Here is a 23,921-nt window from a genome sequence, read left to right as displayed (position 1 = left end):
AGGGGTGATTCAGTATGATTTGATAATTCGACCCGTAACACACATGAAGGAAGCTATAGAGATTGCTTGTAAATCTGAGATGCTGTGGAAGTTTACCCTTGAAGCTGATATTAATATCTGGGATTGAGAAGAAACAAGGGAAAGAATGCAGCAGAGTTGCTTGCACCTCTTTGAAAAAAATTTGGCTTTAAAGATTAATAAAATATATTTATACTTGGCAAATTTCAGTTCATTGTTTCTGATTTTTTTTTTATTTTTTTTTTTTGATTGTCTTATACAATTTGATTTGAAGCCAAAATACCACAGCAAAAAAGTGTAAAATTACCTGCTCATTTTATTGGCACAATATACTAGAATCTGCAACTCCATGGCTTTCGAGTGAGATTGACGAGTCCTTGGGATTACCTCTTCCCGACACTTAAAATCTGTTAGCCAGGACATGCTAGTGCAAAAACTCAATTGTGAAAACTCGTACCCTATTGCATTAACAGTAAAATCTCAAGTTTGCAAAAACTCAAGGGCAAATGAACCAACAATTACTAAAGAGGTTCTCAAAATGTCAACATGACACCTCATGTTTCTGATTATTCCTCCACAATTTCTTGAGAAAGTAGTTTCAATACATCCTGTATAAACAACAAAATATCTTCCAATAATTCAGGGTAGTCTTTCGATGACGATGACTTCAGCTATTCAACATCAAACCCTTTCTCTTGGAGTTCAGAAATGACCTCATTCCTCATCCGGAACCACAACTTCAAGGATTCTTGTTCAAATTTCTTCGACTGTAATTGCTTCTGAAAGTTGTCGGAATCATTTCCAGAATCAACAAACCCTTTTGGACTGATGGTGGTTCCGATCATGCCCCCACTTGCAACAAACTGCTCCATTGCTTCTTCATCACCTGGGTAAGGATATTTCCTACGCTCGTAAAGATGAGCCATCTCTCTCTCTTCCTGAAATACAAAGAGAAGATGATCTAGAGATTACATTCTTACTCTCGAGGAAAAAATAATATCAAGACTTGCAAACAAGATTGGCTGATCTCAAGACAACATTTATTGAATGAATTGGTTGTTGGATCCACCAAATCATCCGAGATGAAAGGTTTCAAATAAACAGCATTAGGTAATATCATCACCTATTAGTTTAGACAGAGGTCAAAAACTGAACAAACTGAAAATTACTAACAAAAGCTAGAGGGAGAACTGTTTACTCTTCAAAGTTCAAAGCAGTCTCAAATACATGTCCACAAAAGTCAAAATGTGTATGTTACGAGCATTGAGCAGATATAAAATTGAAGAAAGTTACGAAAACGATCCGAAAATTCTGATTTCTGGCTTGAGTTATTCACCCATGGCATACGCTCGACTATGTTGCAACAGCATTTCCAAAGCATGTATCATAATACCAACTATGCACAATACCATTTGAGACCAGAAAATGCAGCTTCTATCAAGATTATTACAGGAACTTATAAGCATGTACCATAATACCAACTATACACAATACCGTTAGAGACCAGAAAATGATGCAGCTTCTATCAAGACTATTACAGGAACTCCTTTAAATATTATAGATAAGAAGAGGATTCATGTGTAAAGGAGCTGTCTGTTACCTTAGGGCGTGGCATAAGTGTCCACCAACCAAGTGGAGATGTTTCATTGTACCACCAAGCCAAACCAAAAACCGTATACGTGCAGAGTAAAGCTTTGCCAATTTGCTTCCAAAAGTAGCGATCTTTCTTCCCCATCCCGATTGTTCTGCTTGTAAACCATAAATTAGAATTCTCCTAGAGTTTCTAAAAGAATCTTAGAAAACTAAAAATCTTATAGTGAAAGATAACAGAATCTTTGCTCGATTTTCTTATTCAGATATGTTTAACTTTAAATTACATTCAAATGAGCCCAGTTTACAAACTATTGTGATACTAATACACAAACTCTATACAACCATGCCAGGACTAGTTACCTAACACCTCCTTTTCATCAAAAACCCGTATAACTTTTCCTTTCTATAGACAATTTCAAGAATGTTTCACAAGAAATCAAGAGTATATATCTTTCTTGAGTAGTTTGTAAAAGTAAATGTGACCCTCAAGCATTGGCAACGCATTGGTTATTCCCCTATTAGCTATTCAGTTTTTCAATCCCGCCTTATCAGTTATTACATAATTTTTGCAACCTTAAGAAATGCTACAACCACATAAACCAAATTTAACCTAGCTAGGTTAAATCTTATTGCCATTACAAGCATTCAATGAAATAATTCAGATTCACCTAAACCCCAATTCAAATTTTACATATTGACTTCCAACAATAGGCTAGTAAGTGCAAAATTAAGAGAACAAACTGACCACAGAGTTGGGTTTTGGTTTAACTTACTTCAGAAACTTCTCTGCGTTGGGTAAATTCGCCATGGAAATCCTGAGACAGAAATTACACAATGTTTTTCAGTTAGACATTTTATCGAACAAAGTCAAAGCATCAACAGCTTATAGTACTAAAGCCTAAATCAATTACAGTGTACGAATCCAAAGCCACATAAAAAGGAGAAGAAAAAACGCCTACCTCTACCCTTAGCAAAAGTTTGACAGTCCACACTACTTCTCCAGCTATGTATGATTCTGATGAAATTGCCAAAGAAATGGTTTAAATGATGAAAAAATTGGGGTTGGGTTCTAGGTTACTTCTTATAATTCCGCGTGTTAAGATTTTGAGAGCATTTGCACACAGTTAAGGATTTTAATCTTGACCCTTGAAGGGATGCAGAAGAAATTGATGGAATTGGTTTAACTCGGGGGCAACTTTTAAACCAGCTGATTTTGCTCTGGTTTTGGACCGGCTAGACTAGCTATTGTTGGGCAACCAGAAGCAAAAGCACCTCTGGAAAAGAAGCAGTTTCCAGAAATTGAAAGCAAAAGTTTTTTTTGGTTGCGAAGAGATCACTCCAGAAAAAGAAAAAGAGAAAATACAGTTGTTTCAGGAAGAATGATACCTTTATTTTTATTTTTTTCATTTTTACCTGAAAATAGCCAAATTTTACTGAAAAGTAAAAATACCACTTCTCCTAAACGGATCGAGTAATATCAATCAATAGCCAATTTAAATAGTGACAACATTACTTTTCCTAGATGGATGGAGTAATACAATAAACAAACAGTAACAATCTGTCATGCACCTAAGTACAATAACAGGATTGGAATGATAAATTGAGGATAAACCTCTCTTGATTCGTGAGAATCAAGCCTCTGAGTTCAAAGAACACAGCCTAAGAAGAACAAAGTTCTAATTTGATTAATAATTTGCTTAATGTTTCATTACACAGACTTGAGAATAAATACTCACTCACTCTCTCAATATCTGACGTCCACGGACTATCCAAGTGGGCTAATCTAAACCACCCATTACAACTAACTAAATACTACCAACTACCTACACAGATATGATATGGGCACTCCCCTCCAATACAGGGTACATGACATTCCCTTCTTCTTCAGCACATCCTTGTCCTCAAGGATGAGAGTTAAATGAACCACTGCAAAAATTGGAAACAACTTGAAGTCCCGCCTCGCAAAGACCGCCATCCTTAACATTTTCAGGATGTGGAATACAGAGACTATGGATGGGCTGCAAAAGCATAACTCCATAACACCTTCAGTATTGCAAAATCTTGTTGAGAACAAATTCCATCTCAAGAAAGCCACCAGCACAAACATCGATGGAGTGTAAAGAAACATCAGCTGAATTGTCACCATTCTGTCATAGAATTCTAGCTTGATATAGCCTCCCATTGGTTGATAAATCAACCCAGCTTCCCCTTGAACAATAAGGCTCCCGTAGGTCACATGAGTAAGCAGCAGGTAGTGATAATTACCAGCTGAATTCAAGACTGCCTTCATAAACTGTTTGCAAGTATTGTGACCCACATTCCACAGGCTTGTAGAGTACAACTTGAACTTCCACTTCAAATAGTCCCAAAACAGCCAATACCCATTCAGAGCTTGAACAACCAAGGGTAAAACCTTAGTCCCCACTTTGCTTACTAAAATATCTATCCAGAAATAATCCTCCTTCCACATTTCAAGCATTTGATGAGACAACTCATGAACATTCTTAATCTCACACATTAGCATCCACAAATATCGAAAATGAAACCCCATGAACAAGACCTGAATTCTCGTGCTCCTTATAAGAAATTTGGCCCAACAATAATATGTTGTTTCTTGATATGCTAAAATCCCCTTTAACTGTGCACATACACGAAGAACTAGAGCTCCCACTTGCAGATCGACTAACACCGGATAAAATATAAAGAAAGTATCGAAGGGCACACATATTAAATTCGTTAAACAAGGTGGAAGAACATATAATAATGCACAGTAATGAACTGCAATCCCCACAAGTAACCCACACTTCAGTTCCATAAAGAAAAGCTTCGCCCCGTTCCCAGGCCTTGATCAACATCTGAGTTGCATCACTCATGACCACAAAGTGTTGATAAGCATTCTGAATCCCACCACTTCGCATCTTCATTCGATGCCCAAACTTAGAATCAAGAGCAGCAAAATAAGAAACCCCTAGGAGAAGGATGGTCTCTTTCCCACGATCAAACAGACTGCAGACAGAATCGAGAAGAGCGAAGTTATATACATCCACAATGAAGTTGTAACCTACCTTTCCCATGTTTATCTGCAAGAGATGATCAACTCCAACATTCCAGAAATTCCAAGATGCACTCTCAGGAAATTTACTAGATTCTTCAAGTAGCTTAGTAAAAACCCAAGTGAAAACAACACCACTTGTTATTCTCCACCAACCAGATGGAACCAATCGGAATTTCCACCTCAAGTATCCTTCCAACATCCACAAATGTGTAACACTCTCTAGACCTGTAGAATTCAATTTGTATTTACATTTTAATAAATCCATTAACTTGGACACAATTGGAGCATGCGGAAGAATGAGCACAAGTTGGATCATCAGCATCCTCCCATAGCCTCTCTTTGTTTGATATTGCATACACAGCTGAGACGACCATGGTTGAATAGCTGTCGATGTGATCCGTAAACTTGAAAGGGACGAGAAGCCCATCCATTCAGTTGCTGGCTTAAAAACCTCTTGAAGATTTCGGAAAAAATCAACACCCCAAGACTCAAATCGACAACCCGAAAGCACCTCAGACAACACATACTTCAGCTGGACATTAACATGCTCAATCTCAAACATGAGCATCCACAGAGACATATAAGTACTCGTTGTGAAACTATTTTCTTGTAAAAGTTGTGCAAACAACTTACTACTATCATCATTGTTACCAGTTTTAACAAACATCAGTAGAAGTGAAGCACAAAACGAAGAATCTGATTCGAACTCATGCATATTAATTAGCCTATGAACAAATTTTTCATTGTGGTATGTCTTTAAAAGTGAGCTATCGAACCCCTTGTCACGGTGAAAGAGGGAGAAAATATAGACAAAGTAAATATATAAGCAAATTCCACCATGATAAGTTGTACACGCAAGAACATTTGAGCCAGACTCAGGGAGACCAAAACCAACTGCATAGTTATCCACAGAATATGAAAGTCCCTGAATTAGTTCAAACCCCTTCCCACAATCAAATACTATAGCAGCATACTTGAAACAACGGCTATAAGACAACCTAGTATGCAGTGTGTGGTTGAGAAAAAATTTTGTGCTCCAAACACACATATCCATTGGAAGTGTTTTTACAAACATCTTACCTTGATGAAGTTGTAAGAGAAAATCATATATATCACTGCTCAAACTCCCAGTTTCGCTCTTAGACATTTTAATGAGCAGGTTACTATCATTTCGAATTTCAGTATCATTAGCAAACACATGAATGATCGAATCTAGAAACCCATAATTTGAATTAAACCCAGAGCTAAGAATCAATGTTCGAAAATACTTACCACGATCAAATATACTACGAGAATCATCAAGTTTGAAGTGGATACAAGCCATACCTAGAAATTTGTTGTAGAGAAAGAGTAACTTGGTCAAACAGTGAACATTTGTATAGGCCTCAGAAAAAATTTGGACGCCATTTCTCACAATTAGTTCAGTTAGGCCATTGTTTCTTGGCTGCTGTACTTCCCAAATTTGGAATTCACTTAACCTATTTCCTTCAAAAACATCAGATTTTGCCACTTTATCAAACGGAAAACTCTGATCAACAGACAAATCATTCTTTCCATCAAGGAAAATTGAAGGAATCAACCCTGAATTGAGAGAATCCTCTTCTTCGTCGATAGCTGAAGGAATTGAGTTAACCACAGTTGAAACTTCTTCAAAGAAAAAAGTGGGAATCAATTCTGAAAATTCATCAACAGATGATGCAGCGACTTTCACTCTGCAAGGAGGCTGATGAGCTGAAGAAGTATACCTAATAAACATAATTGATATCAACTTCTTCAATGTCTTGTTCATCAATTTTGACCACTTCCGAATGGATTTCTCTCGATCTGGAGATATACTCTTTTCCATGTAAAACCGATACCACCATCGACAAGTGTCTAAATCCTCCGTTGCTAGTCGTTCCAACTTCACTATGGGTACCAATTTCCCATTCATATATGCCCATTTTTACTCCTGTAAATTCATCTCATCAACCATGATTTCTCAGGAAAAAACGGCTCTGATACCAATTGTCATGCACCTAAGTACAATGACAGGATTGGAATGATAAATTGAGGATAAACCTCTCTTGATTCGTGAGAATCAAGCCTCTGAGTTCAAAGAACACAGCCTAAGAAGAACAAAGTTCTAATTTGATTAATAATTTGCTTAATGTTTCATTACACAGACTTGAGAATAAATACTCACTCTCTCAATATCTGACGTCCACGGACTATCCAAGTGGGCTAATCTAAACCACCCATTACAACTGACTAAATACTACCAACTACCTACACAGATATGATATGGGCACTCCCCTCCAATACAGGGTACATGACACAATCATTGAGTTCACAAACTTGTATTTAGACAAGTAGTTAGCTGAACACATTCCCTGCCACACATTTTGCGGCATGGCCGATAGAGGAATAGGTAAATACGGCTCCGCAAGCTCAAATCAGCAAATCAGTCGACGACACCTAATGTTGCTGCAAGTAAACCAAACTGAACCAGTAAATAACTGCACATAACAAGTGATTTCCTCCAGAACTTCTGCTTAATATTCACAAAGTACGATCTATCCATAACTAAGATCTCTGAGATGCACAAAACATCCAAGAAAGACGCAATCTAAAACAAGTCGTGCTAGCGGCAAAAAGATAGTAAAATATTTACAAGATCAGGAGTTTAAGACGTCGGCGCGCAGATGCAAGAGTTTTCAGACTACAAAAAGATTAAAAGCAGAAGACACAGACCAACAAAAGAAAGAACTTTTAACTAAGAAAGTAAGTCATACACACGTGTGGGAGATGAGTCGCTGGTCATGTGCTATAACTCAGATTCAGATGTAGCTACTGAGTCAGGTTCATGGCCATGAACCCTCAGGCGGTATATGCACATATGAGGGCCTCCATGGTTCGAATCAAAGTCAAATCTGACTGTATTAACAATCCGGTTTTCTCCTGAGTCCACTTTGAAGGTTTGAGCACTACTTCTGTCAAGATCATAAACAAACTCAGACAGAATAAACATCTTCTTCTCATCCTGACGAGATAAGTCAGCACCACCACCAGCAGCAACAGCCTCACTTGTTTGATACCAGCCAGAGACACGGATGTCCTTTGGAGCAATCGATCTGTCATAAGCTACGCTCTTAGAAACATGTTCCACAGTCAGCTTCCAGAATAATTGATGTCCTCAGCTTTATTACCACATACCCAGACCTTCCTTGGGGAGAAAAACATTTACCTGGCTCCCCAAAACTCGGTTCCAATACCCTTCGTGCATCATGATGAGCTCCATACTGTTTCCTAAAAGGAAGCCAACCTGAACCTTTTGTATTCATGAAGGGTTCAGAATGGTCAAGTACCCAGCCTCCCCCAGAAGCTAATGCATAATCAACCATTCCAAGTCCATCCGCTGCATGTTTCTCAATTTCTTTTTCAACGATCTCCTTAGCAAAAGCCCTGATATCATCCAAACTTATTTCTTTTTCGCTTCCATCAGCATTGTTCTTCTTAAAATCATCCAAAAATCTATCAAAGTCTTCCTTCGTAAATATTCCACTATCCTTCAACTCAGCAAAAGATTTACCCAATTCATCCGCCTTAGCTTCTAACCTTTTCAACTCAGTCTCATACTTGACACCTTTTTCTTCAACTTTTTTAGTAATTTCTCTTCTTAAACCACCAACTTCACTCTCAATCTTCCTTTCCACGACTTCCACTTGAACTTGCATCATCTTTGTAGTTGTCTTCAGAAACTTCTCCACCTCCGCAATTCGACCCTCGATATCTGAAGAAACAACACCATCCCTAGATTGAAGAGCCAAATTCCGAATCATTTGCACAAGCCCAACAAAGTACAAGAAGAAGTACCAAATTCTTGGCAAAAACAATGAGTAGAGTTCTCCATAAGGGTTTCTCAGGGGATCTAGACACGACTTTCTTACGACGAGGGGAAATTGTGGAGTCCCCAAGACCTTTCTTCACTTGCACAGATGATGATAAGTTTCTCTCTCTATCAAGTGGAGTTTCTCCCCTGATGGTATGGATCAGATCCCTCCCTTCCCCATTCCTAACAGGTTCAGAAACTCCACCACCACCTTCTTCAACTCTCTCAAAGTTGGAAGATTTCTTTTCCATAACCGTAACAGTTCTTCTCCTTGAACCCTGTGACAAGGAAGGGCTATTGCTATTCACTGCAGCTGCAGGATTTGCGACTGTTGATGCAGACATTGCTTCCTTTAAACTCTTCAAACCCTACCATTAATAAAAAAGATAATATCATGAACAAATAACTGGAAAACTCTTGTGAAAGAAGTATCTAAGAATAACTCTGGAAACAGAAAACCTAATTTGGACACACCCAGTTAAAACTCAAGCAAAGACAAAAACGAGAAAAAAACTTCGCAGTGAAATACGAAGAAAAAAACAAGGAAAAGACGCAGATCTTTCCAGTGTCCACTTTAGACAGATACTGCAGTTCTAAGTATCTATGCAGTCGTCATTCCAGTGTCTACAATAGGACCTCCTTAATCTTAGATTATTTTTTATCAACGCATGCAAACCAAGGAATTTCCAGACTACAAAAAGAAGAAAATCAGAAGACATGTACCAACAAAAGAAAAAACTGCAACTACAGAAGTAAGTCAAAAAACACGTGGGAGATGAGGCGCAGGTCATGTGCTAAAACTCAGATTCAGATATCAGATATAACTACTGAGTCAGGTTCATAGCCGTGAACCCTCGGGTATTATACGCACATGTGAGAGGCCCATGGTTAGAATAAAAGTCAAATATGACTGTATTAGCGATCCGCTTTCTCCTGAGTACACTTGTGCAAAACAGATACTGCAGTTCACAATATTTATACAGTCGTCATTCCAGTGTCTATAATATGGCTTCCTCAATCTTACCATTTTCTTATCAACTCATGCTAACCAAGAAACTAGGTAATACCGAATTCATCATATAGTTCTATCAGTATGATACCAGATTATCTGCAAACCAAATTAGTAACTTCAAAAAATACAAAGAATCGTGGAAATAACGTCATTTGTTTTATACTCCACAAATAAAACACAGATTCCTTCATCTAACAACATGGGATAAGTTCACTCCTACTTGAATCATATTAGACATCCAACGCTAACTCCTAAAGAGCCACACATCAACAACAACAACAGGGACAAAAAGTTCAAAATCACCCACCAGATATTTTTTATAGTGAGACTACAAAAACTACATTGAACTACTCTAGAAAACCAAAATGGATATAAAAGTTAGCCATATGAGCAATTTCTAGAGAATTATATCATGTCAACTTCAATTTCTATTTGCTAGTATCCAATACAATGTTTGTTCTGTATACCCTTCATCATGTACTAGACACAATAAACAACAGAAATTCATAGCAAAGGTAAATTCAAGCAGCGGTCTTATTCAGGTAAGCACTTGGTCAATTGATGTTCTACATCGACCAAATCCTTTAACATAAGTTACTATCCCTTCTTCACATTTTACTATCCCCTTCAACAACCCAATCAGCAAACCTAAAAATACAAACAAACAAAAAATCCTGCAAAAACCAGAGATTCCTCAATCTAACAACATGTGATAAGTTCACTCCGACTTCAATCATATTCAACAATTCGCATTTCATCATCAAAGCCCTAGCGCCTAACAACAAGGTTTCAAAAACACCCACCAGACATTTCTCATAACAAGACTATATAATGCAACTACTCAAGAAAACCAAAATGGATCCAAGAAACATGTTAACTTCGAATTTTACGAAAAATCTAAAAGAAACCCATTTTCAAGAATCCAATTTCAGAAGAAGAAAAAAATCCAGAAAAAAAAAATCACATTACTGGACTAACCTTGTTGGATATTGATGAAAGATTGAAACCCTAGAGCAGATTCTTTAAAATATTCTGGAAAGATTATCTCTATGCCCTAATTTTCTGAGAAGTCAAAACCGTAATGTAGATTTCTCAACCACTCTCTCTCACAAACCCTAGTAAGTCGGTGACAACAAAAACAAGAGTAGGGGGGAAACAGAATTGCCTTGTGTTGTATTATTACCGACTCATCTTTCAATACATCAAGGAGCATGTGTATCATTTCACCAAGCTAGAACTGTTGGTGTAATACAAGATAATGAAAATGAAAAGATAGACGAGAAGAGAACGTGGGAGCGTTTTGTTTTATTTCATCTTCATACTCGAAGTTGTATATACATGTATATATACAGGTGAAGTTTAAATGGAGATGGGATTAGCCGACTAAACAAGGGATAATTATCCTTGTACATTAGACACGTCGATGCTTGTGTGTCGTAGTTAAGTGAGTTGTGTTGGTCCCACAAGGGATGTGTCCACCGGTGGGTCAGCCACTTAGAGCAATCTTTACGCAACACTCCAATGATCCACTGTTCTGAAAACTCCAACTTGAATTAATGTTCTTACTTCAATGACTGTTGTTCCAAAAGTAACTGGTTACTTTGAGGTGACGATTGTCTTCGCAAAATTTCTCCCTTTGTTAAAACAACATATTCATGTAAAACTCCCCCTTCGACCACCATCCTAGGAACGTTGTCTTGTTAAAGCTTCGTTGGTAAAACCCGATGGGACAAAACCCAAACAAAAATTTGTTGCCTTGTCAAAACCTTGCCAGAAAAATCCAACTTGGATAAAAACTGGTCGAAGAAAAAAGAGTACAACATCGGTAGATTTAAAGTGATGATGGTAGTCACACATTTTCTCATATCGTCGAAACTGTGTCAGGAAAAACATTTAGGAAAAACCTGAACTTGGAGTGGGTTTGGTCATCGCCATGACTTCCGTCAGAATTGTATAAGGAAAAAACCACTTGGGACAAAAACCTGAGTGCCAGGAAATACTTCCTCCGACAGATATGCGTTAGGAAAACCACTTGGGACAAAACCTACACGCCTGCGTCAGGAAAACCACTTGGGACAAAACCTGAGCGCCTAGAATTCAAAATAATGTCGACGTTGATGCAAATGTTGCCTCATTAAAAACCTCGTCTGGAAAACCACGTGGGACAAAACCAGACCAAAGGAAAAGAGTACAACGGACGTCGCCCAATAACAGTGCTGCATACACATATGATGCCTCGTTAAAACCTTCACAAGGAAAACCCATTGGGACAAAACCTTAGTGAAGGAAAAAGAGTACAACGCATTTTAGTCCAGCCAAAGATTCTACGAGCTTACTCCCCCTGAAGCATGACTTCTTAAAGCGGCTGGTGGTGCAAACATTATATAGCCTTCAGAAAACCGTTTTACCATTTGCAGTTTATGGAGGATTGACTGCAGGTCTTGCGTCGGGTGCAAAATTTCCATTGTACACCTCGCATTTAAATCCTCAGTCCATTGCACACCAATTTATTTTCCGCTTTATCTTCAGGCATAACAATGAAAGGCCTTTTGTAAACTCATAAATACCGTAGAATCAATTTCAGCATCTAAAAGTGTAACCTGCAAAATAAAAGTTAGAAAACACAAGATAATTCATGCATTATATCCATGTATGGTACTTCTGGACCATAAATTTAACGTACGTATCATATAGATCGATCACTTCCCAGTAATTGTGTTAATTTAGAAGCACGATAAGTATTACGAGTATCAAAACTAGATACTCTGGTATATACAGGCGAGTTTTATTATGCTAGCATGTCCTCGAACTTCAGGTCGAGCAAATATTTTGATTTCAGCGAGATCTCAAAAATCTAGTTCAAGCGTGGATTTTAGCGCTACGAAGGGTTCTTTCAGAAGTCAAAAATGATATCATCATTTCATCCGGATTTTAACCTTATACCAAGAAAATAAAATACACAAAGGATTGTTCATAAGATTCTACTATTCAAAATGGTGATTATGACTAAATTTCAAGCCTGACATAATTCACAACGTCGGGTGGCTGGCTACCTGAGTCAGAGAACCTCGAATCCTTCAGGGATTCATTACAATTACTAGTCATAACAAGATGCAATATGAGTCCTTTAGTGACTACCACACTAAATTTCATCTATATTAGGAGAATATTTTTCGTTTTATAGAACCAATCCTGGGGTTCAGCAGGAAACCCTCAATCGCACTTAAAACGATAATACTATTCTCTCTGCGCTTAATCTCAAACACCAACCTGTAATTTTCAGGCCTCACAATTTTACGGTGTGAGTCGGATCCGAACATCGCGCTTTTTCGAGAGATTCCATCTTCTACCTTAGTTTGAGCTAACATGTCATATGTCTACCAATCACAATGTCGATGTTCCTCTACAGAGGGGTACACAACCATTATTGTAAACAGTAATCGACAATCATATATGATTTAGCACATTCTCCGGTGCATGCACATTCAAGAAAATTTTACAGACTGGTACCAGCGCCACTTCATGGGCTTTATCATATCCTCATCTTCAATAAGGAGTTTCAAACTTAGAGAACGTGGATCATATTTTGATAGTCTCCACGAGCACTATCTGTGTCTCTCTTCAAGAGCACTACATATTAGAAAAGTGATTGGAATTTCTTTTAAGAGGCATATATGAGGCGGTTATTCAGGCCTCACGTGTGTTTTAACACACGACTTGATCACGGCGAGATGCATGATTCAACCTGTTGTGATAACTTCTCGTATCTGCATTCTCAAACAAGTGACGGAGAATATTTTTCAAAAGCTACTTCAGCTATGTGTTCTAATCATGAGTAATGTTTAACACCTCAATTACATCCAATATCTTGGTGTGAGAAAACAAAGAAGATGTCTCACGCCAGTTCTAGTGGCATCCATAGTTCCTTTGTTCAGGATAAACACTTAATCAGATAACCTATTGAATTGTCGACATTGCTTACTGCAACCTTTAGGTGGTGTCTGTCATCTCTATGACTTCAAGGGAAAAGCCCTTAAATTTGTCGACATAATACGTGCCATATTCAGGTGGCAGTTTTTCTCCCCCTGGTTAAGGCGGGAAAACCTTTTAGGTTATCATAATTTGCACCATCCTTTTATGGTGGCGTTTCTCCCCCTGACTAAAGTGGGAGAACCTTAAAGGTTATCAACCCTACTCTTGCCAAACTTCTGGTGGCGGGTTGTCATGCCAACTTCTGGTGGCATTTTAGTTTTCCTGATCATGGCGGAAACATTATTATCTTATTTCTGGAAGCCTTTGGTTCCATAATTGCCTATTTTCAAAGACAATTCTGCTCATGATAGTTTTTGGTTTTAATTTAACTACACAATAGGTATCCCAAATACAACTGCAGGATCGACAAAAGATGAGCCATTACACGCCGTTCCTTGTAACGGCTTACTTCCTCCCCCTAACGGCGGGAATACAGTCTCATCTTCAATAAGACATTACCAGCTCAGGTTTTTAAATGTCTTATGAACTGGAGCCAACATATATAATTAGGTGACGCTATAGACAAAACACGAAATATAAGGTTGCATCCAAAACAGTATTGATGGTAAATAGTTGGTCGAGCAATCAACTAAATATGCTTAAATAAAGGACTCAACTATATCGGGTTTAGTATGCACATGTGCAATTTAGTGCTCGACATAATACCAACTGAAGGCAAAGTATCAAAAGCCTCTGAATTTACCACCAAGATAAATGGACTTAAGTGGAAAGTTAAAAAATTGATACGCAACCACTAGATTTGCACAAACAGTTCGGCAAAACCTAACATTACGTGTTAATATAACAAGAGACCATCTAGTAGATGTGTCTATCAATACATTAAAGTACTGAAATCATTGTCCATATTGCAGGGTAAATAAGTCCTGCAATTTCCACCTTGAATCCTTTCTAGGAGTTAATGTTGGTGATTCAGTAATGGGTTACCATAATGTTAATGATAATGCAATTTAACAACTAATTGTCTCAGGTACCAATAACACAATCTACATCCTTATCTAATAGAAGCTTCAGGTTCTGTAAAGGATGTCCATGAGCATTTTGAATCGTCTACTCATCTTGGTAGAACTTTGGTGTCCATACTGATCATGCCTGAGCATGAATAATTCAAGGGTCATTAAACTTCTGGCTAATGACAACATGGAACTCGACTATTCGAATGCTCCTATGGCACACCCCATAAAAGAAAGCCTTACGTTTCTTTACGATGTGCTTCTGGCACCAAAACAAATGAAGTAACAAAATACTCCATAAAAATGCTCGTTTATCGTTTCAAGGTGGTAACGCCAAATATTCTCAAAAACTCAATAGATTCTTCAGGAATCCGGAATATTATAAGGCGTTAATAAAGATGACTGTTATATCACCAAAATGATACACGCTATTCCGGATCCGTCTATCATATTATTCGAACCCGAAATGTCATTTCACATTTCCCAAAACCTCTACAAGGTTACAGAAATGGTTCGAAAAAATTTGTGTTTGTTGTTCCCTTGTTTAGACACAAATATCTCTATCGTCTATTTAAAATGGATAGATTACTTCAGGAATCCATATCCGATGTCACAGTTGGACGAGAGACATACATTAATAAGCCATTAACAATATTATTACGTAACCATGGGCTACTTCGGGAACCCAAGAATTCGTGGTTAATTCCTGGAATCCAACTATTTCGGTAGACCACTTCTGGAGTCTACTTTATGGATTACTGCTGGAACCCATAAATTTTGGATTATTATAGGAAGGCACAAAATATATGTTGGACTGCTTATGGAGCCGACAACATCTCATGGATTGCTTCTGGAATCCATTACTAACAAAAATAAGCAAAGAAAATAGACAAAACTTAAAACAAAGGATAAACATCCAAACAAATATGGCACTAATACAATATCAACAAATCTCCAATTTTGTCACCTTCATAGCCAACGAAATATTAATTTACAAGTGTACAAATGGATACACTCTTTATGGAAAAGTTTCCTAGTTGGTCACTTCAGGGACCGCCAATAAGAACGACTAGCACTTTTATAACGGGTCACTTCTGGGACCGAACGCCTAGCGGGCCGTGCCTTTCGCATCCATACTATGCTAGACGAAATTCCAGCTTCTGGTGGAATTATTTCAAAATCTATGGAGAATATTTAGAGCAAGAGAAATTAAATTTATGTTATCCTTTAGGGATACAACAATTTCTCGCTTCGCCGGTATTAAAACCGCAAGTACCATAACAAAAATAATATAGCGGAAAATTATTAAAGTTTACGGAGACGTGGTTCTCACCTTCCCGCACTTACCCAAAAACATCCGTACAAGTTTACAATACTTGTAGAACAATTTGCCTTCATTAATAGTGTTACTACCCTGATCAATAAAAGCAACAGAGTCAGTACTACTATTCACATATATAATCAAAAACACAAATTTAACTCAAAACACAAATATAAATTGTGAAGTTGATTATATGGATTTGTGGGTATCATTCCCGTCAGCTCGGCATAAACATCGTCGAACACTGGTTTATCAATTGGCGACATCGAGCTATTCGTGTTGATAACGTGTTGTATTATTACCGACTCATCTTTCAACACAGTAAGGAGCATGTGTATCATTTCACCAAGCTAGAACTGTTGGTGTAATACAAGATAATGAAAATGAAAAGATAGACGAGAAGAGAACTGGGAACGTTTTGTTTTATTTCATCTTCATACTCGAAGTTGTATATACATGTATGTATACAGGTGAAGTTTAAATGGAGATGGGATTAGCCGACTAAACAAGGGATAATTATCCTTGTACATTAGACACGTCGATGCTTGTGTGTCGTAGTTAAGTGAGTTGTGTGGGTCCCACAAGGGATGTGTCCACCGGTGGGTCATCCACTTAGAGCAATCTTTACGCAACACCTTGTTTTTTATTAAAATTCAAAATAAACATTTTCCTTCACCCCTCACGAGAAAGTCCCTCTTGCAAATCGGGCTTCTCTGTCGGCCCGTTCCCTCCGAATATTTTTGGAAAATGATAGAAAACAAGTCATTTATACCGGGTGGACTGGTTTGTTTTGGTTTCTTCATTCTTCTAGAAAATTATATAATGTCAACTTCAAATTTTGGTGAATGTCTATCACTTTCTACAAATCAGTGGTTTTTTCTCAATTGAACAACATCAATATTATTGATTCTTAGACTATTTATACTACTAAGATCGGGCCAAAACTTCTGTGCAACCGCTTGCACAAGCCTCGGTCATCCAAGTGTCCAAGTAGTTTCCGTAACCGCCAACTTCAACTGTCACCTTTTGTGTTGTCACGCCGATTGGTGCTACACTTGTTCTTGTTGGTTATGAACACTCTAATATGGTTATAAACACACTTTATAATCGTTATAACTTGTATCACTTCATTGGCATGCTCGCAAATCCAATAACCAACTCCTAACTGTCACTTGATCCATATTCCACAACTGTTGCGCTTAACTGAACTCGGATTTCATATTGTATAATTGTTGCGCTTTACTGAACCTGACCTCCATATTGCACCCACTGTTGTGGTTCAATCATCTTGGCCACTTCCTTAGATCATTTTGGTTATTCTTGTGTCATATGCTTTACTTAGCAAATTTGTTCGACAATAGCAATGTCACTCTTGCATTACTATCTTGTTTGTATTATTTAAGCTTTGACCATCTTTGAACTAATGCCATAGACCAACTCTTGGCCTATTCTACCTTCTTGCATCATCCTTGAGTTTGGGTCAACTCAATTCCATGGATATGCCTTAATGCTAACATCGCATGTTGCATCTGTCAATTTTGGCCTTTCCTTGCCTTTCCCTCAATGAAGCTTCATTGTGTCCGCCAATAAGCTTCATTACTTATCCAAATTTCTAGCGCTACCTTTTCGCGCCACTGGCCCTGCAGGATCTTGCTATCTCATCACTTGACAGTCTACATGGTAACGCGCAACCTTTATGCATCACTGACTTGGGATGCAATACTGTAACGCGCAATCATTGTGCGTCACTTGCCTGGCCAGTCATATATATCCATAAAAAGGGTATATATTCGCTTGCACTAAAACATACGCATTTACGTCTCTGTAAAACAATACTTTATTGGAACAAGCCATGTCTTCAGAAAAATTAAGAGTTTTTCGTCAACTAGGTGTAGAATTACTCTAATCGTAAACCAACCACAAAATTTTCCTATTCGCCGCATGAAAAGTTTGGATTTGCATGTCAGAAGTTGAAATTTAATATAGGTTTTATTAATTTCCATGCAAAACATACAGTGTACACTATGTAAGTGCTAAATGTTTTCCTGCATCCAAGTTTTAAACTAATCTCCGACATCAATTCTTCCTTCCTAGCTTCGCGTTCGTCAAGAAAGTTTCACCTTTAAGACATAGGAAATTTTCATACTTTTTGTTAAGACAGTGTGATAGTAGAGTGTCAGCAGTTAGTTAAAACATGTTTTTCACCTGACAGTTAATAGCTGTTACAAGCTGTAATTATCTTAGATGTCATGTTGACTTTAGTCCTTCCTTTCTTTGTTCTTTAAATAAGCTTGTACTCACTCTGTTTGGTAATGAGAAAAGATTAGAGCATTTTTCCACTGACTCTCTGCTTCTAACATGGTATCGGATCCATCTCTGATCACCAAAACCTAAAACAATCAAAATCAAAAAAAAAAAAATCCTTTTTGTATACAATTTCTTTCAAAATCTTCATCTTTTTCATCAAATTCACAAACAATCAACAATGAATCCACTAAAATCTTCTTCAAATCCATTGAAACTTAGTATTTCTCCTCCTGCAAAACTTAGTTCAACTAATTTTGTTCTCTGGAAGTCTCAGATTGTTTCATTGTTAAAAAGCTTCGATTTATACAAGTATGTAGATGGATCTACACCAGCACCACCTGAATTTCTTCGAGATCCAAATACTCAAACTCCGATTGATAATCCATATTATCTGGAATGGATTCATCAAGATCAGCTTTTTCTTTCTTGGCTTATTTCTTCTTTATTTAATGAAACTCATTTTTCAGTTCTTGGAAGTACATCTTCTCTGACTGCTTGGCAAACGTTGGAGAACAACTATAATTCATCAGTCAAATCTCGCCTGATGCAACCCAAGAATGATTTATAGCATTTATGCAAAGCAAATGAATCAACGCAAGTTTATTTTAGTCGTGTCAAATCTATTTCTCACCAACTTGCTCAAGTAAGTCGTCATGTTCTTGATGAGGATCTTGTTTTTTCATATTTTGAATGGCTTACCCTCAGAATTCAACGCTTTCCACACCTCCATAAAAACTCAACAATTGAAGAGTCTTGAATAAATTTCTTCTAATGATCTCCTAAGTTTACTCTTAAGTGAATAACATCTAATAGTTGATTCTCCAACTGATGTTCCAACTGCATCTGCTAACATTGCTCATAACCATACACCCTCACCAGATTCATCAGGATCTCCTTATTTCTCATTTAATCCTAACTCTAGAGTTTATTCTGATTGGAATTCTGGATATTCTACTGGTGGATTTCACTTTAGAGGAGGAAGATTTGATAGAGGAGGTTTCTGAGGAGAAAGATTTGATAGATGATGTTTCTGAGGAGGAAGATTTGATAAAGGAGGTTTTCGTGGTGGTTTTAGAGGAGGAATATTTGATAGAGGAGGTTTTCGTGGTGGTTATGATGCTATAAATTCTAATTTCTTTCCTCATCCATCCTCCTCCTCACAGATTGTTTGCCAAATTTGCATCAAACCTGGTCATCTCGCAGCTGAATGTAGATTTAGGTATCACAAAGGTGTCTCTGATTATTCACAGGCTCACAATGTTTACTTTGATTATGGATTTTATGATGCTTCTTATGATGACTATTGGCCTTCAGATCCTGGAGCTTATGCAGTATACAATGATGATTACTCATCTTATTTTCCATCTACTAGTGGTGAGAACTGGACACCAGACTCTAGAGCTACTCATCACATCACTAATGATCTGAGTAGTCTCAATCTCCACTCTGAATATCAAGGAGCTGAGCAGATGAAAGTTGGCAATGGAGCAGGTTTGTCCATTCACAGCATTGGAAATTCTCATTTCTCAACTGGTTCTTCTACATTTATTATGAACAATGTCCTTCATGTCCCTGATAAGTCTAAAAAGCTTCTTTCTGTTCTGCAATTTACAAAGGACAATCATTGCTACTTTGAATTTAATCCTTCTCATTTTTGTGTTAAGGATCTTCAAACCCACAAGGAATTGCTACAGGGAGGTGTTAGGAATGGATTGTATGATCTCAACTTTGATTCTCCTTCATTCAAGGCCTTTGTTTCAACTACTACTTCATCAACTGCTTGGGACAAAAGACTTGGACACCCAGCATTCAGAACCTTGAAGCACATATTATCTGAAGTTGATACATCTATTTCAGCTCATTTGAGTCCTTCACTTTGTACTGAGTGTCAGTTATCTAAGTTTCATAGTTTTCCTTACTCTAGTTCAATCAATAAAGCTTCATATGGTCAATTGGATCTTATACATTCTCATGTATGGTGTTATCCTGTGAAGTCTGTGAATGGTTTTAAATACTATTTGAGTTTTTTTGATACCTTTAGCAGATTCACTTGGTTTGTACCCTCTTGCTTATAAATCAGAAGTATTTTCTACCTTTCTCACTTTCAAGACTCATGTTGAGAACTAATTTGGCACCACAATTAAAATGTTGCAAACTGATTGGAGAGGTGAATATAGGAATATTTCTACTTTTCTAACCAGTTGTGGGGTACTTTACAGAGTTAGTTGTCCTCACGAACACCAGAAAAATGGAACAACAGAGAGAAAGCACAGACATATAGTGCAAACTGGACTTGCTTTACTCAATCATGCTTCAATTCCTTCCTCTTATTGGTATTATGATTTTGAGGCTGCCAACTATCTAATCAACAGGCTTCCAACTCCAGTTTTAGGTAACTCTACTCCATTAGAATCTCTTTTTGCTCTATCTCCAGATTACAACTTTCTTAAAATCTTTGGATGTGCTTTATATCCCTGCATTAGACCTTACAACAAGCATAAACTAGAAAATAGATCTGTCAAGTGTCTTTTTCTTGGCTATAGCAGCATGCATAAAGGATACAGATGCTTGAATCCTTCCACAAATAAGCTTATCATATCCAGAAATGTAGTGTTTGATAAAACCGACTTTCCCTATAAATCATTATTTTGTGATGCTCTTGCCCAATCACCCACTTCTATTACTATATAAATATCATCTTCATCCTCACTTCATTTGGATCAGAATGTTACCATTTCACCTCTAACTACACCACCACCTCCATCACCAAATCCACCTTCACCTGCACCTCAACCACATTCACCTCTACCATCACCTCCTCATTTACCTCCATCACTTCCACCTCCATCACATGCTCCTCCAATTCCATCTACTAATTCTCATTCTATGATTACTATAAGTAAAAATGGAATTTCTAAACCTACAGCTTTTACTATTGTCTCTGCTGAATCTATGGATACTCCTACTACCTTTGCAGAATCCAACAAAATTCCAGTCTGGAGAACTGGCATGTGTGAAAAAATAGATGCTCTTATCCAAAATGGAACTTGGGACTATGTACCTTTTAGACCTGGCATGAATGTAGTTGGCTGTAAATGGGTATTTAGAGTGAAAAAGAATGATGATAGCTCTCTTCAGAGGTGCAAGGCTAGACTAGTGGCTAAAGGCTATAACCAAGTGGAGGGCATTGATTATCAGGACACATTAGTCTAGTGTTGAATCCCACAACCATAAGATTTATGATATCTATTGATTTGTTTAAAGGTTGGTCTATCAGGCAGCTAGATGTAAAGAATGCTTTTCTTCATGGCTTTCTCAATAAAGAGGTTTACATGCAGCAACCCCCTGGCTTCATCAACAAAGAATGTCCAACTCATGTATGTACCTTGAAGAAATCTTTATATGGTCTCAAACAAGATCCTAGAGCTTGCTTTGAGAGGCTCCGCCAATTTCTTTCTTCTCAAGGATTTCTCTCTTCTAAGACAAATATCTCATTGTTTTACAAAGTCTCCTCTACTGTCTCTCTTTATGTCCTCATTTATGTTGATGATATATTAGTCAATGCAGGTAGCTCTGATTCTTCCATTCAGTCACTTGTTGCTACTTTGGGCTCAGAATTTGCCGTTAAAGACTTGGGACCTCTTCACTTCTTTCTTGGTATTCATGCTACCTATACTTCCTCAGGTATTCATCTCAATCAACAACAATATGTTACTAATCTTCTTGAGAAGACTCAAATTTTATTAGCTAAGGCAGTATCTACTCCCATTGCTCTTGCCAACGCTCATGTTACTGCCTCTCCACCAGTTTTTGATAACCTTCAACTATACAGAATTATTGTTGGAGCATTAAAATACTTAACAATCACCAGGCCAGACATATCCTTTGCAGTCAATAGAACTTGTCAGTTTATGCATAGTCCATCTGTTGATGACTGGAGTGATGTTAAACGGATACTTCGCTATCTCAATGGCACTAAATCTCATGGTCTTCAATTCAAAAGAGCCTCTGCTATTCCTCTTCAAATGTTCTGCGATGCAGATTGGGGTGGTGACCTTATTGGTAGAAGATCTACTAGTGGCATGGCCTTGTTCTTAGGTCCTTATCTGATATCTTGGTTCTCTAGAAAGCAAAAGTCTGCTTCTCGTTCCAGTACCGAAGCTGAATACAGAGCTATGACTGAGGCTACATCTGAGCTTCCTTGTTCTTTAAATAATCATGTACTCACTCTGTTTTGTAATGAGAAAAGATTAGAGCATTTTTCAACCGACTCTGTGCTTCTAACACCTTCAATAGGTAGGGAATTTTCATACCCGCAAGTCAACTGGTTATTCTTGTTTCTACTCGAATATGCTTTGGGGAGTTTAGGGACACATTCATAATATGGAAATGAGCTAGACTAAGACATTTGTAAGATGTGAATGGATGACTTGCTCGGGATTTTAATGCATCTTATTTATTCCAGTTTTTTAAAAAGAAATTTCATGGGATTTTTAAAAAGAAATTTGTTGAGATAGACGAAGAGTCATGCATGACGTCCGTCAGATCAGATATTATGTTCGGAAAATGGATCATTTGTCCAAATATTTTTGAAACATGGTTCAAATAGACGAGTAAAAATTATTATAGGTGAAATGGACACCAAAAAGTAGCAAGGATGAAACTGGATTCATCCTGACTTAAACTTAAAAAATAGCAAGGATAAAACTGGATGCATCCTGATGTAAATCAATAATAAGAAAAAATATTTTAAAATGGATAGGATGAAACTGTTTACATTCTGGCTATTTTTACATTTTTGTCCATTTAAACAGTATCAAAATCTCAATGTCCTTTTCACCCAGAAATTGTTGATTTTGGTCTTTTTAACTAATTTTGTGTATTATGTTTACACCGGAGAATTGGGGGGCCGATATGCTTTGACCTTAAAAATAAGTCTCTGAATGCAATTATTTACATTTACTGGACGGAATCATAGGCTGGGACAAGATCTTCGGAGAAGGTCCAGTAACGTGTACAAATCAAACCTACTGTGAATCAAATGCACCAGCAACCACCAGCACGAGCTGACTAAACTAATTTAGTTTATGCATTTTTGCACTTCAATGTGAATACATGATTCACATGATATATCACTTAACCAATAATTAGTGTTGTTAAACGATCGGCAGCTATCAACTAAGGAATCAAAGATCAAACTTTCACATGCGAAAAACTTTCGTTGTACAATAAAATGTTGAATCCCTGTTGTTGCTTAACTAATCATGGTACAAACCGCGTCATGTGTAACCGACGGTGATTTCGATGAAACGAAGCTTCGCATTTTCTGAAGTCTCAATCTCAATCCACCGCCACGTCTGCCCACCTCATGCATGTACCGTTAGCGTCCAGGCTATACTAATTAAATACGTATTTGAAAAACGCTTATAAGTACCCACACCCCAAGCTTCTATTTTTTCATCCGAAACATTTCTATCTTTTGCTTAAAAGGGCATCTAAAATAGGTAAATCTCGTACAACTGTCGAGTTCGAATGGAAGCTTAACGACTTCTCAAAGCCGGGCGTCAGTCATCAATCTGAGGTTTTCTCTGTGGGTAATTTGAGATGGTACGCATCTCATCTAAACTACTAATTGTGTACTTGTCATTACGCTAAATCTTTTTTGCTTTTGATTGATTATCACCATTTTCACTCATAGGAGACTGGAAATATACCCGACTGGAAGCAGATCCGGAAATGAT

The 23,921-nt window shown here is 37.5% G+C and overlaps 1 protein-coding gene and 1 pseudogene across 1 annotated transcript; both read right to left on the bottom strand.

The window, feature by feature from the left end:
* Window positions 1-459: 459 nt before the first annotated feature.
* LOC113278382 lies at window positions 460-2,955 on the bottom strand. The gene is made up of 4 exons (XM_026527238.1): window positions 2,571-2,955; window positions 2,385-2,426; window positions 1,619-1,763; window positions 460-956 (listed from the first exon to the last, which is right to left on the bottom strand). The coding sequence occupies exons 2-4, from the start codon at window positions 2,417-2,419 to the stop codon at window positions 690-692; spliced, it is 447 nt and encodes a 148-aa protein (XP_026383023.1). The 5' UTR covers window positions 2,420-2,426; window positions 2,571-2,955; the 3' UTR covers window positions 460-689.
* A 4,392-nt stretch (window positions 2,956-7,347) lies between these two features.
* LOC113278381 lies at window positions 7,348-10,691 on the bottom strand (annotated as a pseudogene).
* Window positions 10,692-23,921: the final 13,230 nt, after the last annotated feature.

This window comes from Papaver somniferum, chromosome 5, assembly GCF_003573695.1.
Source record: "Papaver somniferum cultivar HN1 chromosome 5, ASM357369v1, whole genome shotgun sequence".
NCBI lineage: Eukaryota > Viridiplantae > Streptophyta > Magnoliopsida > Ranunculales > Papaveraceae > Papaver > Papaver somniferum.
Note: the sequence above shows the minus strand (reverse complement) of the source record. Positions and strands in the feature narration are given on the sequence as shown.

Bases quoted from the DNA above. Each gene is read 5' to 3' on its own strand.
- LOC113278382 (XM_026527238.1), bottom strand. From the start codon at position 2,419: ATGGCGAATTTACCCAACGCAGAGAAGTTTCTGAA. The intron at 1,764-2,384 runs GTAAGTTAAACC...GTTTACAAGCAG, and splicing joins AACGCAGAGAAGTTTCTGAA to AACAATCGGGATGGGGAAGA. The intron at 957-1,618 runs GTAACAGACAGC...TTTGTATTTCAG, and splicing joins CACTTATGCCACGCCCTAAG to GAAGAGAGAGAGATGGCTCA.